This window comes from Ranitomeya imitator, chromosome 6, assembly GCF_032444005.1.
Source record: "Ranitomeya imitator isolate aRanImi1 chromosome 6, aRanImi1.pri, whole genome shotgun sequence".
NCBI classification, from domain to species: domain Eukaryota; kingdom Metazoa; phylum Chordata; class Amphibia; order Anura; family Dendrobatidae; genus Ranitomeya; species Ranitomeya imitator.
Genome location: NC_091287.1, coordinates 5,748,966 through 5,767,003, shown reverse-complemented (window position 1 = coordinate 5,767,003; position 18,038 = coordinate 5,748,966). Strand labels below are relative to the sequence as shown.

The window sequence follows — 18,038 nt, the reverse complement described above, 5'->3', positions numbered from 1 at the left end:
GGGAACAGCGTTAGGTCACAGTACAGAGAGCAAACAAAGTGAGGGCACTGTACAGAGAGGAGACTTCATTAGGGCACAATACGGAGAGGGGACAGCTTGATGGCATAATAAGGAGAGGGGACAACATGAGGGCACAGCATGGAGAGGGGACAGCATGAAGGCACAGTATTGACAGGGGACAGTACAAAGAAGGGAACAGCACAAGCGTACAGTACAAAGAGGGGACAGCATGAGGGCACAATGCGGCGAGGGGAAATTGTAAGGACACAGTATGAAGAGGGGACAGTGTCAAGACACAATGCGGTGAGGGGACAGCGTGAGGGCACAGTACAGAGAAGTGTCAGGATAATGGCACAGTTCAGAAAAGTTGACTGGCACAGTATGGAGAGGGTACACTGTGAGGGCAAAATATGAGGAGGGGACAGTTCAAAGAGTGAACAGCATGAAGGCACAATGCGGAGAGGGGACAGTGTGAGGACACAAAATGGAGAGGGGACAGTGTGAGGACACAGTACGAAGACGAGACAGATTAAAGGGAAGGTACCGCATTTGTAGATCATTAAAAAATCAGTGTAATGTAGCATAACATGCTGTTATAACCAAGTTTTGATTGCATTTGAAACATATTTTGTGTGTAGTTTAAAGAAGGCACTGGGGGCTGACATCTTGCTTTCACAGTAGCAGCAGGACACTTTCAGTGTCATAATATGGCACCCCATGGTCATAGGAGATAACAGACAGACTCCGACCCTATCTATTGTAATAGAACTGTCACTGCTGTGAACGGGGCACGCCTCTGTGGGCTACACAATTCATAGCAGTGGGAGTGTTCTGTCACCATATTCATGGAGCCCTCGGATCTGCTAACATAAGCAGTACTGCTTCCAGCAGAACAGATCCTAGATTGACAGGAGTAAAATGCAGGAGAAAAGCTGAGGCAGAGTATCAGAGACTGCAAAGACATCAAGGATGAACAGTGTACCATTAGCATTATCAGAACAGATGCTTGGCAGGAGCTGTGATTAATCCCTCGGGTCTGCAGTGAATGGCCAGGCATTCTGGAGGGGGGTGAGAGAATCATGTAATCTGGGTGAGAGAGACTGATGGGAGAGAGAGACAGTAACTGCGGGTGACAGCAGATCACAGGGCAGTCACCCACAAAATGGCGCTTCCCTGTGATGCTGCTCCTCATTCTGCCCCATGGATACTAGACCAACCAAAAGGGGAGGGAAATAGTGATGTCAGCAGTTACTGCTCCAATTTTCCAGCTAACAGTAAACCTGGTAAGTCTTACTATAGCTGCTTGAGGTCTAAAATGGAAAATGCTCCCCCTAGTGGAAATTATATATATTTGTACAAAAATATATAATATTTTTCAGATAGAAATATTTGAAAACATTGCACTAATACATTTTAATTACTATTTTAAGCTTAATTTCACACAAAAAAATCTACAAGAAAACTGGTGGCACCTTCCCTTTAAGGACACAGTACGAAGAGGGGACAGTGTGAGGACACTGTAGGAGAGGGAACAGTGTGAGGAGATTGTATAAAGAGGGGGTTATCATAAGGGGGGGACTAAAATTGGGACTAGTGTGGAAGAGAAACCATTGACAAAGGACAGAGTGAAGTGGGGATGTCTGATGGCTTCGTGTACTGATGGGTGTCTGGTGCTATATTCATGTACTGATGGCGATTTTGGTGCTATATGCTTATACTGATTATGGTTTTGCTGTCATATTGAGTTCTGGTGATGTACCAATGGTGGCTGTGGTTTTGTGCTGCGTTCCTGTAATCATGGTGGTCCTGATGTTATATTCATGTACTGATGGTGATTCCAGTGCCATTTTCTTGTACTGATAAAACATAATTTAACAGCAGCTCTATGACTGCACCTCTAGCTGTGAGTGGAAAATATACATAATATGAGAGCAGAACACTAAGGCTACGTTCACACTAGCGTTATGCTAGTGTGCGTCGGGTTAGCGTCGGGCGACGCAGCGGCGACGCACGCGTCATGCGCCCCTATACTTAACATGGGGGACGCATGCGTTTTTGTTTGTTGCGTTGTGCGACGCATGCGTCTTTTTTGCCGCAAGCGTCGGACCAAGAAAACGCAACAAGTTGCATTTTTATTGCGTCCGATTTTCGGCAAAAAACAACGCATGCGTCGCAAAACGCAGAGTTTTTGCGTGCGTTTTGCCGCGTTTTTGCGTGCGTTGTGCGTTGTGTCGCCGACGCAGCGGCGCACAACGCTAGTGTGAACATAGGGTAACTGCAGCTCTGGATGTGACTGGAGAATAGCATGAAGGGAGATGTGTGAAGCACAGGGTATTTCCATACTTTCCTTGTACAATCATTGATCGCTCGGTGACTCTGGAGCAGGTTTGGGATGTGAGAACTTTCCACCAATATACCAGACACACCATGTGAGTTACCTTGGACCAGGATCTTGCCCAGCGTGCTTGCAGTACCCGCTGGGCTGCAGGCGAAACACATGTACTGGCCAGAGTCCGCGCCCGTCATATTGTCCAAGATGAGGGTGCAGGAACCATCTGGATCCTCAATGATGATGTGATGTGGATCCACCTCCACTGAGCGGCCATCTGAGGGGGCACAGAAATCATTACTGCCATCATCATCCTCACATGAGGGGGCAGTGTGCTGAATGGCACAGCACATGGGACTTGTCCATCAGTGGCTGCCCCATGCTACCACCCCACGTACCATTGACCACAGAGATATAAGGGTTAAATAGTGAAAATCGGTGACTATGGCCACCTTCGTGAGCAATGGGCAAAATATGGCCCCTGCCAGTGCCAGAATGGAGGAGGAAGCACCATCGGAATCAGCTGAGGGCAGGGGCTATATAGTGGTCCCATCTATATTGCTGCACTCCATCGTTCTGGTGAAAGGGGGTCATTACCTTTGTACCAGGTGATCGTGGGTTTCGGGGTCCCGGTGACACGACATGCCAGCTTGACAGTTTCTCCGAGCTCAGCTGTGCAGTCTCCCAGCACCTCGATGAAATGCGGGGGGTCTGCAACAAAAGACACTCACGGTCAGGGGGCTCATTCCTGATTGCAGCTTCGGATGTGACTGGAGCCAATGTTCTACAGGAGGGCAGAGCCATGACCCCAGATATACCATCTTGAATGGACCGTGGGGGCATTCAGGAGAGACCAATGTATGATGTCCGAGAAGAGCTCTGTATAGAAGGGACGCCAGGACAGGTGACTGTTTCCTGTCCCCGACCACAGGGGGCGCCATGCCCATCATCTTTTACCCCTGACCTCGGATGATGGGTGTGATAGTGGCCCGATGCTGCCCATCAACCTTTACCCCTGACCTCGGATGATGAGTGTGATAGTGGCCCGATGCTGCCCATCATCTTTTATCCCTGACCTCAGATGATGGGTGTGATCCTCCCCCGATGCTCCCCATCATCTTTACCCCTGACCTCGAATGATGGGTGTGATGCTGCCCATCATCCTTTACCCCTGACCTCGGATGATGGGTGTTATACTGCCCCGATGCTGCCCATCATTTTTACCCCTGACCTCGAATGATGGGTGTGATGCTGCCCGATGCTGCCCATCATCCTTTACCCCTGACCTCGGATGATGGGTGTTATACTGCTCCAATGCTGCCCATCATCTTTTATCCCTGACCTCAGATGATGGGTGGTATATTGCCTCGATGCTGCCAATCATCCTTTACCCCTGACCTCGGATGATGGGTGTTATACTGCCCCGATGCTGCCCATCATCTTTACCCCTGACCTCGAATGATGGGTGTGATGCTGCCCGATGCTGCCCATCATCCTTTACCCCTGACCTCGGATGATGGGTGTTATACTGCTCCAATGCTGCCCATCATCTTTTACCCCTGACCTCGGATGATGGGTGTGATACTCCCCGATGCTGCCAATCATCCTTTACCCCTGACCTCGGATGATGGGTGTTATACTGCTCCGATGCTGCCCATCATCTTTACCCCTGACCTCGGATGATGGGTGTGATGCTGCCCGATGCTGCCCATCATCCTTTACCCCTGACCTCGGATGATGGGTGTTATACTGCTCCAATGCTGCCCATCATCTTTTACCCCTGACCTCGGATGATGGGTGGTATACTGCCTCGATGCTGCCAATCATCCTTTACCCCTGGCCTCGGATGATGGGTGTTATACTGCTCCGATGCTGCCAATCATCCTTTACCCCTGACCTCGGATGATGGGTGTTATACTGCCTCGATCCTGCCTATCATCCTTTACCCCTGACCTCGGATGATGGGTGTCACGGATCCCAGGGAGGATATCTTTATCATCCCCACTACTCACTCCAATTTGTCACGACCCGGGGTTGTTTGGTTGCCCCTAGTTCTTTCTGAAGGGGATTCATCTATATCCCACTTCCCAGTTCCGGTTTGGAACTTGCAGCTCTCTGGCGCCTCCGTTACCCTCAGGTCAGTCAGGGTACTGCACCTAGGATAATTAGTCACCAGAAAGGCTGCCTTACTTTGTACTGGCTAATGGGCATGCTGCAGCAAGGGCGACATAACTACTCCCACTCAGGCGGGAACAATAATTATAAACGCTGTCTGTCGCTACAAAGTTTCCTAAACGCACAGCAGATATCCGCTGCCAGCATCTCAGATTCCTTAATTAATAACGGGTCAGGAGTCAACCCAGATTAGTAGCGTAATTTACTTCAGAGAACGCGACCGTACGTTATAGAGCAAGGAGAAACGAAGCTAGTAACTTTATATATTTTACTCCAAAAAGGTAGGCAGTGTTTACTAAAATATTAAAAGATATTATAAAAGTAGACAAATATCGCATGTACAGTACAATTCAAAATAAAAAAAGGATCAAAGTTGAAATGAAACACTTACAGTTTTCTCATATCATTTCAGATCATGGCAAACCATGTGGCTCGGGGGAAGGGTGAACATATATCCCAGTGCATGACAGACTCTCAGCTAGACCCGGGACAGAAGACTGATGTCTCACTCATTTATCTCCCAGCCCAAAACCAAGGCACTCCCCCTGTGGTGACCTCACTCAGAGGCTGAATACTCCCCTTTCTTAGAGTTATGACAAGCCATTTCTATACATAACTCACTGTATGAACCTTGTAGAAGAATTACACAATGGTCAGGATGCTCACCACGTCATGGGGGTTCCTTTAAGTATAAACACAGTGTAGACATGTGACCCGCTTATGGAGAAACTCGTTCCTTGCATTTCGCTGGGTTTAGATCTAGCGATTTCAGTGAGTTATAGATTTCTCGGTGGACATTCGGAATATGTAACCCTTATATCTCTATCCCTGATCGGTGCCATTATACATAACTTTTCAAGAACAAAGGAGTCCCATGCAGTTGGAAAGTTGGTGTACCAGTTATATAGCTGGTATCAGGTGAGAGGGGGATGAGGGGTTTAGACAGAAGACAGGCTTTCCCAACTCAAAGCCATAAAATTCCTCAAATACTACCCCGATGCTGCCCATCATCCTTTACCCCTGACCTTGGTTGATGGGTGTGATACTCCCCCGATGCTGCCATCATCCTTTACCCCTGACCTCGGATGAAGGGTGTGATGCTGCCCATCATCCTTTACCCCTGACCTCGGTTAATGGGTGTGAAGCTGCCTCGATGCTGCCCATCATCCTTTACCCCTGACCTCGGATGATGGGTGTGATACTACCCCGATGCTGCCCATCATCCGTTTCACCTGACCTTGGTTGATGGGTGTGATGCTGCCCCCCATTGTTGCCATCATCCGTTACCCCTGACCTCGGATGATGGGTGTGTCACAATATTGTATGAAATATAATATAAATTTTAGTCTCTCATTGCCAGCACCTATAGGGTGGGCGTTGACCCCCCTTTACTTCAGGGTTTAGCTTTTCTTTTTAATAGGTGTAGAAGAGCTTTTATTGCTTCTTGCTGCAAATTCCTGACTTTGAGGTACGTACTCCTCATGCCCCTCCCAAAAGAATTTTTACGATCGCTCGTGTCGGCTCAACTCTTCCTCCAGCGGAAACTGGTTTGATCTCCTTTTTTAAAGGCAAGAAGTCCTTTGTTCCATTATAGTGAGATATTGGGCCAACGGTTTAGGCTAGGAAAATAATACGACCAGTTTGTGAATCTCCATCGGTGGATCTATCGGCCACGGTAAACGCGGGCTTCTAGTTCGAACAGGGACAGAGTATGGATTTCTCTGGAACTATGCATCCCATCAAGCCCAAATTTGGTCTCATTAGAACGCCAATATTAATACAAGATGAATGCTGGGTGTGTTATGATTCTGACATGTTTAGTAGCGGAGATACAGGCATTAGACAAACTTGTATTAAATATAGTAAGACTGAAGAGATAGGAGGGTCTGAGGAAACCAGCCCTGTTAGTGATGTCACAAGGCTGTGGTTATTTAAGTGACTCCACTTTACCCAGCCTCCAGAGTCTGTCATGACATTGGGACATTTGGAAGCTCCGCCCACTAGCCTGGTTCTGCCGAAAAATGATCTGAACACATGTAAGTGTTGATTTTCTCATTTAATCCCTGTGTATTTCCAATTGTCTCTTATTGTAACATCCTTGTAATATCTTATAAACACTGCCTTATCTTTCGGAGTAAAAATATTTAAAGTGCTAGTTCGTTCTTCCTGCTCTAAAATGTACCCTAAGTCTTCTGAAGGGAATTACGCTACTGTTTTGGGTTAGCTTCGAACCCGTTTAATCAAAGCTGGTGGCAGCATACCTTTGTTCTGTGCCTTTGGGAGTGGTTGTAGCGACTGCGGCGTTGATAATTATTGTTCCTGCCTGAGGTGGAGCAGTTATATCGCCTCGCTGCAGCGTGCCCAATAGCCAGTACATAGCAGGCAGCCTTTCTGGTGACTAATTACCCTAGGTGCAGTACCTAATCTGACCTGAGGGTGAGGGGGGGCGCCAGAGAGCTGCATGTTTCAAGTGGAACTGTAAGCGGGATATACATAAATCCCTGCAGTTCGTGGTATATGGAAGAGCAGTGGGATACCTAAAATAAGCCCCTGCTGTAAACTAAGAGGTCAATAGCCTTGTGTGTGTTTTTCATCACATTGTAGCAGTGGAGGGATAACTAAGATAAGCCCCCCTGCACATGTGATAGCCGTCTGTTGGCCTAAAGTCACCCCGATTCGTGACGTAGGGGTGACGGTCACGGCGTGAATCGTGACAGGGTGTTATACTGCCCCGATGCTCCCATCATCCTTTACCCCTGACCTCGGATGATGGTTGTGATGCTGCCCCGATGCTGCCCATCATCCTTTATCCGTGACCTCGGATGATGGGTGTGATACTCCCCGATGCTGCCCATCATCCTTTACCCCTGACCTCTGATGATGGATGTGATACTGGCCCGATGCTGCCCATCATCCTTTACCCCTGACCTCGGATGATGGGTGTGACAGTGACCCGATGCTGCCCATCATCCTTTACCCCTGACCTCGGATGATGGGTGTGATCCTCCCCCGATGCTGCCCATCATCCTTTACCCCTGACCACGGATGATGGGTGTGATGCTACCTCGATGCTGCCCATCATCCTTTACCCCTGACCACGGATGATGGGTGTGATGCTGCCTCGATGCTGCCCATCATCCTTTACCCCTGACCTCGGATGATGGGTGTGATACTGGTCCGATGCTGGCCATAATCCTTTACCCCTGACCTCGGATGATGGGTGTGATACTGGCCCGATGCTGCCCATCATCCTTTACCCCTGACCTCGGATGATGGGTGTGATGCTTACTCCACTGCGGGAGGCTGAAGCGCTGCTGGATGCCGCTGATCTCCTTCACCCAGGAGTTCTTGATGATCAGCGTCCGCGCCTGCAGCAGGTATTTGCGCACTGAATCCTCCCGCTCGTGCCAGATCTCGAAAGCTCGATCGTCGCCCTCCACCAGATCATTCACGTCAATGTTTGTCAACTGAGAAGGAAACAGCAAGAAAGTATGTGAACCCTGGGTCCTGAAGACCGAGTACAGCATGCCTTCCACCTCCAGAGCTGCACTCATACTGAAATCAGTCAACAGCAGGAGCTGCCTGAGCCCCAGGCTCCACCGAAGATACATCGCACTAGGGCCCACTGGCCCCCGACCCTCAGACAATGGTGAAATGCATCATGGGAGACATCGTGTTCACCACGTCAGAGCCACGGACCATGCACCATGGAGATGGGTGGACCAGAAACTTTGACTGCAGCTCTGGAGGTGACAGGAGGATAAGACACGAGGGAACAGCAGAATAGTGAGTGCAGCTTTGGAGGTGACTGGAGGATAAGACACGATGTAACAGCAGAATAGTGAGTGCAGCTCTGGAGGTGACTGGAGGATAAGACACGAGGTAACAGCAGAATAGTGACTGCAGCTCTGGAGGTGACTGGGGGATAAGACACGATGTAACAGCAGAATAGTGAGTGCAGCTCTGGAGGTGACTGGAGAATAAGGCACGAGGTAACAGCAGAATAGTGAGTGCAGCTCTGGATGTGACTGGAGGATAAGACACGAGGTATGTTGTGAATTCTGCTCTTGGGTTCCCTCCAGTGGTTGTTGGTGGGAATGCAGTTGTCTCTGACTCGCAGTCCTGGCCAGGTGTATCGGATAATTACAATTCTGACTGGGATATTTAGGTGTGCAGGATCCTTTAGCCCCTGCCAGTTGTCAATGTTTCTCTGGAAGTGTTGGACCTCTGCCTGGCCTCTCCTGCTTATCTGCCAGTTCAGCAAAGATAAGTGTCTGTTTCTTTTCCTGTGGCACACATGCAGTGTGCTTATTTTCAGTACTGTTCGTTTGTTTTTCTTTTGTCCAGATTAGACTGTGTCTGTGTTTTCTCAGTCTGGTTGGTTTCACTGGAGTTGCAGATTTACGTTCCTACATCTTTAATTGGATGTAGGAAGTTTTTGTATATTCTGCTGTGGATTTTTTGAAGGGTTTTAATACTGACCGCACAGAACTCTGTCCTATCCTGTCCTATCTAGCTAGTGTGGCCTCCTGTGCTAAATCCTGTTTTTCTGCCTGTGTATGTTTTTTCCTCTCCAATATTTGGGGGGGGCTGTCTATCCTTTGGGGATTTTCTCTGAGGCAAGATAGTATTTCTATTTCCATCTTTAGGGGTATTTAGTCCTCCGGCTGTGACGAGGTGTCTAGGTGTGTTGGGTACACTCCACGGCTACTTCTAGTTGCGGTGTTAAGTTCAGGATTGCGGTCAGTATAGTGGCCACTTTCTTCAGTGAAAGTTCTCATGCAGCTCCAAGGTCACCGGATCATAACAGAGGTAACAGCAGAATAGTGATTGCAGCTCTGGATGTGACTGGAGGGTAACACATGATGTAACAGCAGAATAGTGACTGCAGCTCTGGATGTGACTGGAGGATAAGACACGATGTAACAGCTGAATAGTGAGTGCAGCTCTGGATGTGACTGGAGGATAAGACACGATGTAACAGCTGAATAGTGAGTGCAGCTCTGGATGTGACTGGAGGATAAGACACGATGTAACAGCTGAATAGTGAGTGCAGCTCTAGATGTGACTGGAGGATAAGACACGATGTAACAGCTGAATAGTGAGTGCAGCTCTGGATGTGACTGGAGTACTAGACCTGATATTATTGTATAGCTCCCCCTCTGGAGATTATCTCGGGGCAGCGCCTCCCCCGCGGTGCACGCACCTTCATCATGTTTTTGAAGACGTAGCTGTAGGTGTCAGTCCGGGTGTCTCTCTTGGGTTTACAGATAATGACGTAGTTCTTGAACAGGAAGACATGGCGGTTGTGTCCCTTCCAGGCCATTCGGGCCCCAGGAGCTCCTTCCCAGACAATGAAGTGGCCCTAAAACAGAGGACAGTGAGGGGGCGACGACACTGGCACATTCATGGGATCTCTGCGGCTCTGCATGGAGGCGTCAGTCATGGGATCTCTGCGGCTCTGCACACAGGCGTCAGTCATGGGATCTCTGCGGCTCTGCACGGAGGCATCAGTCACGGGATCTCTGCGGCTCTGCATGGAGGCGTCAGTCATGGGATCTCTGCGGCTCTGCACGGAGGCATCAGTCATGGGATCTCTGCGGCTCTGCATGGAGCCGCCAGTCACGGGATCTATGTGGCTCTGCACGGAGGCATCAGTCACGGGATCTCTGTGGCTCTGCATGGAGGCATCAGTCATGGGATCTCTGCGGCTCTGCATGGAGGCGTCAGTCATGGGATCTCTGTGGCTCTACACTGAGGCGTCAGTCATGGGATCTCTGCGGCTCTACACGGAGGCGTCAGTTATGGGATCTCTGCGGCTCTACACGGAGTCGTCAGTCATGGGATCTCTGCGGCTCTGCACAGAGGCGTCAGTCATGGGATCTCTGCGGCTCTGCACGGAGGCGTCAGTCATGGGATCTCTGCGGCTCTGCACATAGGCGACAGTCATGGCATCTCTGCAGCTCAGCACGGAGGCGTCAGTCATGGGATCTCTGCGGCTCTACACATAGGCGTCAGTCATGGGATCTCTGCGGCTCTGCACGGAGGCGTCAGTCATGGGATCTCTGCGGCTCTGCACAGAGGCGTCAGTCATGGGATCTCTGCGGCTCTGCACGGAGGCGTCAGTCATGGGATCTCTGCGGCTCTGCACATAGGCGTCAGTCATGGCATCTCTGCAGCTCAGCACGGAGGCGTCAGTCATGGGATCTCTGCGGCTCTGCACATAGGCGTCAGTCATGGGATCTCTGCAGCTCAGCACGGAGGCGTCAGTCATGTGACTAAGGATGTACTTACTTGTCGTATGGGCTCGCCTAGCGCCTCCAGATTTCCGGGGTAATTCTCTATCAGTGACACGTGCAGAAAGTTCTCCGCTCTCCGGGTCAGTGCTGACACAATGGCGTAGGCCTGCTCCAGCAGCGAGCAGTTCTTACCATTCCGGGCCTTGTTCCGGATCATTTCCTGCAGGATTAACATTTTTTCCAGAATATTTACATCTAGAGAATGTTTGGTAAATAAAGATGAAGACCAAGGGCGGCTGCTGCGCCCATAGCAGTTCCCTGACATGCGTTCCCTGGCTTCCCTGATCACCGGGCTGCTGGCATATAGCTTTACCTTGTGCTATCTGTGGCGCCTTCTTACCTTGAGAATGACCTGGTAGCGCTGAATCCTAGTTATTGGGCACTCCAGGTAATGTTGGAGGGGAGGCGGCGAGGGACTGGAGGGGTCGGGCAGCGACAGTGTGTCCTCTGTGTATTGCTAGAAATAATCAGAGATGAGCGAACGTCATATCCTGCACCTCAATGGCATCAGTATAGTTTATATGGCAGCGTCATGGCAAATATTAAAAGGCACTCACCCCCCTCCCCCACATTTGCAGTAGGAAGAAGAGCTGATGCTCCGAGTCTCTTTTAAATAGACTTCTACAATGGACATAAGGAAGTTGGAAATTAGGTGTAGCTGGATAGTAAATCATCCTAATTAAAAGCAGGTAGAGACTTTTAGGACAAAGGGCCCCTGCAGTGAGAAAGAGGATGTCTATTGTGCGTCAACAAAGAGTTATAGATTGGACAAATAATTAAGAGAGGAAAAGGTCTTAATTATTATTAATTAAGTGATTAAAGTTACTTGTTTTCAACTGGCGAGTGACCTGGGACCAGGGGCACCTTTCCTGGCCCTAACACTAGGGGGCGCCCTAGCTCGGCCTGATACTTCAGATAGCGAAGACGCCACGGCCTCCTCCCTTGCCCTATCTCCTAGATTAGCCCTTCGTCTGTCCCGTTCCCCCACCCAGGGAAGGGGGGGCGCTACTGTGCACCGAAGTACACCAACCCGACAGACAGGGTAACAAAGACAAGGGTAAACTGAAAACTCCACACACACAAATATACACTCACATATAACAGAGGTATTCACCAGGGTGTGTAGGGAAGGGGAAAAAAGCAAAACAGGGAAGGATCAGGAATTACCAAGCGCACAAACCAGGCAACAATCGCTAATAAATTCCTTCAGCTCTCCTTCACAACACCAACTTCTCCCACTCCTATGTCTTGCAGCAATTGCTAACTCAGACAAGGACTTGGTAATCGAGCCCAGATTGTATAGGGGAAAGGAGTGGCTAACCGAGCACAGTTGAATGCAGGAATTTGCAACATGGCTGATTAACCCCTGTTCTGCTGAAAGAAATAAACCTGTGCAATATACTGGAGAAGTGCTTCTTTTCATTGGCGGACTAGGAGCCATCAGACACTGCAGTCTTCTGGCTTTGTTCTGTAGCAGCAACCCTGTGACAGTTTACACATTGACAGCAAAGTGGAAGGGGCTTTGTCCACAGGAAATGCATCTTGAATTCAAGTGACACTGTTGTTTTCTGCAAGGTAAATACTATACATTGACCCCATATGTATGTCTCCAAAAGAACGTAAAAATATTGAAGTCCATATAGATCCGATAGTGATGTGACATACATTTTCAGCTTCAGGACAAGTCAAAAGATGCATGTTTTTTCATAACTGTGAGCCCTGCCTATAAGCCACAAATCAATAGTGAGCAGACTGCTGACAACAGCCACGTCTGTTTGGTCTCTGAGTAACAGTAAAATCCCAACATAAAATATTGCAATCTGAGTTCATGTAAAGAGATACACATCAGTGCATGCATGATTCCCGTTCACATTCCCGTTGGACATTTTCAAATAGAAGAGCCTTTCTTCGCTAGGCTGAATCATATCTGTTATCAGCGCAGTAATTTTCTTTTGTTTTATTAGTCTTATTTTATGTAACTATATGCTGTATTTTTTTATCCCCTTTGTAAAATCTTTTGTATATTTTCTATAAACACTGCCTATCATTCTAGATTAAATATAAAATTTAATAGTTCTGTTCCTTTTGTTCTTTAAACCACACCCCGAAACCATACACTACCAGAATCAGAACAAGGCCTCCAGTCAGACTGTATAAAACACAAGTGATGGTGGCAGCAAGTGAGTCTGCGGTTATCGTGGAGTATGCAGTGACTGTATCGTGGGTATATACTGTACATATATTCCGTGGGTTGGAATTGAAGGTGTATATACCATATGCTGTTAGTGTGGCACCCCTAGGGGTATTTGCCACAAAAATAGTTACAGACAGTAAGTACAAATACTAAAATAGCAAGACTGCACTACCACCTCCGGCCAGAAGGGGGAGCTCCAGAGACTCCCCTTGATCCATTCTGGTCTGAGAGAAGAAATGGCAGTTGGGCTAAGGACCTGAAAGTGAGAGGTCATACAGTTGAATATCTAACAGCCCTGTGACTGTTACCAGGCCTAAATCACCGGCCTGAGGAGAAGAGGGATAGGGAAAAAGGACATTGTGAAAATCGGGTAGCATTAATCACTACCCAGAACAGGCGCAAAGACGGATACCGGATCCGTGGCTGTATTCATTATATATAATACAGCAACCGGAAAAACGTGAGGTGATATCAGCTTCACTAGGGTCGGATGCAGCAACAGACACAGAGTTCAGCGGTACTCCCAGAGGGGGTAAACCGATAAAAGGACTCGGGTTGCCCGTCGAACCAGGACCCGGAGGGGACAGATTGGGCCGGCAGCCAGTTCACATACAGCAGCAGGGCCACACAGAAATTGCGCACAATAAGAGGCGAAGACCCCGGCAGGGTCAAAGTAACTCAGAGTTCCCATACAGACTCCGGTGACAGGACTGGTTGTAAATCCTTTTATGTTAAAGTAAACTGGTTAAACGTTTCAGTGCCTCAGTCTTTCATTTGGACAATAGCCATCTATCCAGGATCGAGATCGTCACCGCTGGGAGAACCTGCTGCTGATCAAGTAAGTGCCTGTCCCCTCATGATACCCCTTACACTGTGCATTGCCTGAGGCCACAGCACCGGGTCAAGCCACCCGTGACACCCCCCTCAACAGACAGACCCCATTGGTCCGGTGCTGGGTACCCCGGTCTCTTGGGCGTCACAATTGGCGTCACGAACAGGATCTAGCCAGCCCGTATACCGGGTATTGTGTGCCGTGATTGGAGCCCAAAACTGTGAAAACTGGGATGAAAAATCTTGAAAATTGACTTTATTAAAGAAAAATCCATTCCCCATTGAAAACTATTGAAAGTGACTTTTCCCCATTGGTTATAATGGAGTAAAGATGGCCGCCATCCCCTGAGGTAATCACTTCATAACCGTTAGGCACGAGACTGTTAATTGAGCTACGCCATCACCTGAGCCCCAGTCTAACTGAAAAACTTCAGAATCCGCCATTACAAAGCGCGGTGGGTGGGAGCAGCAGGGGGCGTGTCATTGTGGGCGGCACCAAGCTGAGCGTTCTGACATCAGAGCAAGGGGAAAATTGATCCTGCTGCACAGCGGAACGAATCTACACTATCCCGACGGAAGCGGAGGACCGGAAGGGTCCGGATTAACTAAGGGGGCACAGTATGTCGCAGCACGGAGACGCCGCAGCACTCGGCAACGCTAATGCAGCTGAAAGACAGAGTGTCAATAGAGAGTCCGGCAGCGCAGCGGTGCAAGGAGTGGCGCCCATCATGCCGGTGCTGATGCCATATACCCCGGGTGGCCCATGGCTTCCAATGTATGAAGGTGAGCCTAATACCCTTGACGATTTCAGAGAAAAGATGCTGGCCCATTTTGACATGCTCCCTGTGGGTGAAGTTCAGCGTGTTAGTCTCCTGATGATGCAGTTAAGTGGCCATGCTAAGCGAGAAGTCACAGCATGGGCAGCTGATCTAAAAGGCACTGTTGAACGCATATTTGCTGGATTAAAAGCTACATTTGAAACCACTGCCAGCAGCAAAGCTAAAATACGATTCTTTAGTTGCAAACAAAAAGCTAATGAGGGCGTGAGAGACTTTGCCTTAAACCTGCAGGAAGCCCTTAAATCACTTACACTGGCTGAACCCATTTTTAACACCGGAGCGGATAAACTGCTAAGAGATCAATTTATTGAGGGACTCTACACCCCTTCTCACCGGGGGCATGTGAGCATGCTTGTTTTTAAGAACCCTGAATTGACATTTGCCCAATTAAAGGAGAGCGCTATACGTCTCCAGCTGGCAGAGGCACCTCGGGATCAGGATCCTGCGCAACCCATGGCAGAGGCACCTCAACAACAGGGAGTGCCAGTGACATCAGCTATGTCTGGGGCCATTGCTAAGCCCCTGGGGCCCAGTACTAATGAGGCTCTTCAACAAAAGCTTGACTCTTTAGCTGATGTTGTTGCTTCAATGGCTAAAACCATGCAGGAGATGAGAGGACACAAGATGGAGTTGGCAAACTGTAGAGAGGATGTTCCATGGATGAGACCCCGGAGATACCCGACATGGAGAGGACGACCCCGCGACCGCTACCAACCGGATGGACAGCCCATTTGCCGCCGTTGCCAGCAGCCGGGCCACTTTGCACGAGATTGTGATTTAAACGGGAATCCCCTGGGAATGCGGGCCGCTTCGCAGGAATGAACTTTCAAGGCCCAACACCCTGGCACGACAGGTACATCGGAGGACGACCCATTATCCCTATCGTGCTGGACGGAATTCCCCTCAACGCTTTGCTGGACACAGGTTCCCAGATTTCATCTATACCGTATATCCTTTATAAGAGGTACTGGGCTGATGCAGATATTGATAAAGGGCCCTCTGATGTTGAACTAGATATATGGGCCAGTAATGGTAAGTTGGTACCGAAACTAGGATTCAGGGAGATGACCATAAAGATTGGTAAAGTAGAACTGAAGAAACAGGGTATAATTGTTGTTGATGTTGACCGGCGGAACTGTGAACCAACTGTATTGATAGGAATGAATGTGTTAGAGAACTGCTTTTCCGAAGTCATTTCTGTCTTACAGCAAATTGCTGAAACTGCCCAATCCTGCCAGCAGAGAGTTCTCCGGAGGGAAATAAAAGTATTGATGTTAAGGCAACAGGTAGAAGTTGCAGGTGGAGAAATCGGCAGTGTGAGGGTAAGTGATCAAACGTCTATTGTAATCCCACCAAAAACAGAAATGCTGGTATGGTGTAGAGCAGCCATTGGTACTAAGGGACGAGATTATCAAGCCTTAATAGAACCAGTGTACACCGACAGCAGGCCCACTATACTCACAGCACGAGGGATAGTCGAGGTACACCGGGGACGAGTGCCGGTACGACTTTTGAACTGTGGAGAGGAAGAGGTCACTTTGCCAAGGTATGCTACAATGGCAAAGCTATATACTGTTGACAACAATGCCATCACAACCATTGAGCCCTTAGAACCAACCTGTCAGGTGGAAGGCAATGGCTCAGATGGAGAAATGGAGGATTGGTGCCAACAGCTACACGTGGGCATAAATTCAACACCTACCCATCAAAAACAAGGGGTGTATAGGCTAGTGATGGAATATGAACAAGTCTTCAGTAAACACCCATTGGACTTCGGACGGATAGAAGGGGTAGAACACACAATCCCCACAGGTGACCATCCCCCAATAAAAGAAAGATATAGACCCATACCGCCCGCTCACTATCAATGTGCAAAAGATATGCTGAGGGAAATGAAACAGGCCGGGGTAATAAGAGACAGCTGTAGCCCCTGGGCGGCCCCTCTAGTGATTGTCAAAAAAAAGGACGGAACCATGAGAATGTGCGTAGACTACCGGAAGATTAATAACATCACCCATAAAGACGCCTACCTCTTGCCTAGGATAGAAGAGTCCTTAACTGCTTTGAAATCTGCTAATTATTTTTCCACCTTAGACTTAACAAGCGGGTATTGGCAAGTCCCTGTGGCTGAGAGAGATAAGGAAAAGACGGCATTCACCACACCAATGGGTCTATGTGAATTTAATCGCATGCCGTTCGGACTCTGCAACGCATCCGGTACCTTCCAGCGGCTGATGGAATGCTGCCTCGGACACAAGAACTTCGAGACCGTCCTCCTGTACCTAGATGATGTGATCGTCTACTCAAAGACTTACGAACAACACTTAATAGACCTGGCAGAAGTGTTCGAAGCCTTATCCAGGTATGGCATGAAAGTCAAGCCATCCAAATGTCACCTTCTCAAGCCAAAGGTACAGTACCTGGGACACATCGTGAGTTCGGAGGGAGTAGCACCAGATCCCGAGAAAATAAGCGCCATAAGGGATTGGCCAAGACCTACCAGCGCAAAAGAAGTGAGACAATTCCTGGGATTGGTGGGTTACTATCGCAGATTTATAAAAGGATTTACCAAGTTGGCAGCACCCTTGCAAGACACCTTGGTAGGGCAGACGAAGAAACCTTCAAACCGAAACCCTCCTTTCCAGTGGAACGACGAAAGGGAAGACTCCTTTGAACAACTAAAGAAGGCACTAACCGGAAAAGAGGTTCTGGCATACCCAGATTACCATAAACCTTTCATCCTCTACACCGATGCCAGTAATGTGGGACTAGGAGCGGTGCTGTCACAAAAGCAAGAAGGTCGGGAGAAAGTCATCGCCTTTGCAAGTAGAAAGCTCCGGCCTACTGAAAGAAATTCAGAAAATTACAGCTCCTTCAAATTGGAACTACTGGCAGTAGTTTGGGCTGTGACGGAGCGTTTCAAACACTATCTGGCCGCTGCAGAATTTATTGTCTATACTGACAACAATCCGTTGATCCACCTGGACACAGCCAAATTAGGTGCGTTAGAACAGCGATGGATAGCCCGGTTATCTAATTACAACTTCATAATCAAGTATCGAGCAGGTCGCAAGAATGGAAATGCCGATGCCCTATCCCGGATGCCACACTTGAGAGATGTAGAAGAGGAAACGGGGGAGCTTGAAGAAATTGAACTACCAGCCTTCCATCGTCCCAAGGCAAAACATCATCAGTCAAGTACCTATCAGAAACAACAAGAGGTGAATTTTAATCCGTTAGCACACCATAGATGGGCTGACACCCAAGACAGCAATCCGGCTGTGAAGTTGGTGAAGGAACTGTTAACTGAGCAAAGTGCATATCCCTATGAGGATGCCCCAGAAGAGACGCATCAACTCTGGAAAGAGAGA

At 48.7% G+C, this 18,038-nt stretch overlaps 1 protein-coding gene across 1 annotated transcript in view; it reads right to left on the bottom strand.

Annotated features, from left to right (window-relative positions):
• The window catches only part of OBSCN (obscurin, cytoskeletal calmodulin and titin-interacting RhoGEF), a 655,700-nt gene that overhangs the window by 231,210 nt on the left and 406,452 nt on the right, over positions 1-18,038 (bottom strand). The window contains exons 80-85 of the mRNA XM_069730488.1: positions 11,144-11,260; positions 10,799-10,963; positions 9,711-9,869; positions 7,794-7,971; positions 2,927-3,040; positions 2,439-2,606 (exon numbers count right to left, since the gene is read on the bottom strand). Of these exons, the coding sequence (XP_069586589.1) occupies positions 2,439-2,606; positions 2,927-3,040; positions 7,794-7,971; positions 9,711-9,869; positions 10,799-10,963; positions 11,144-11,260 (901 nt within the window). The remainder of the gene's footprint in view (positions 1-2,438; positions 2,607-2,926; positions 3,041-7,793; positions 7,972-9,710; positions 9,870-10,798; positions 10,964-11,143; positions 11,261-18,038) is intronic.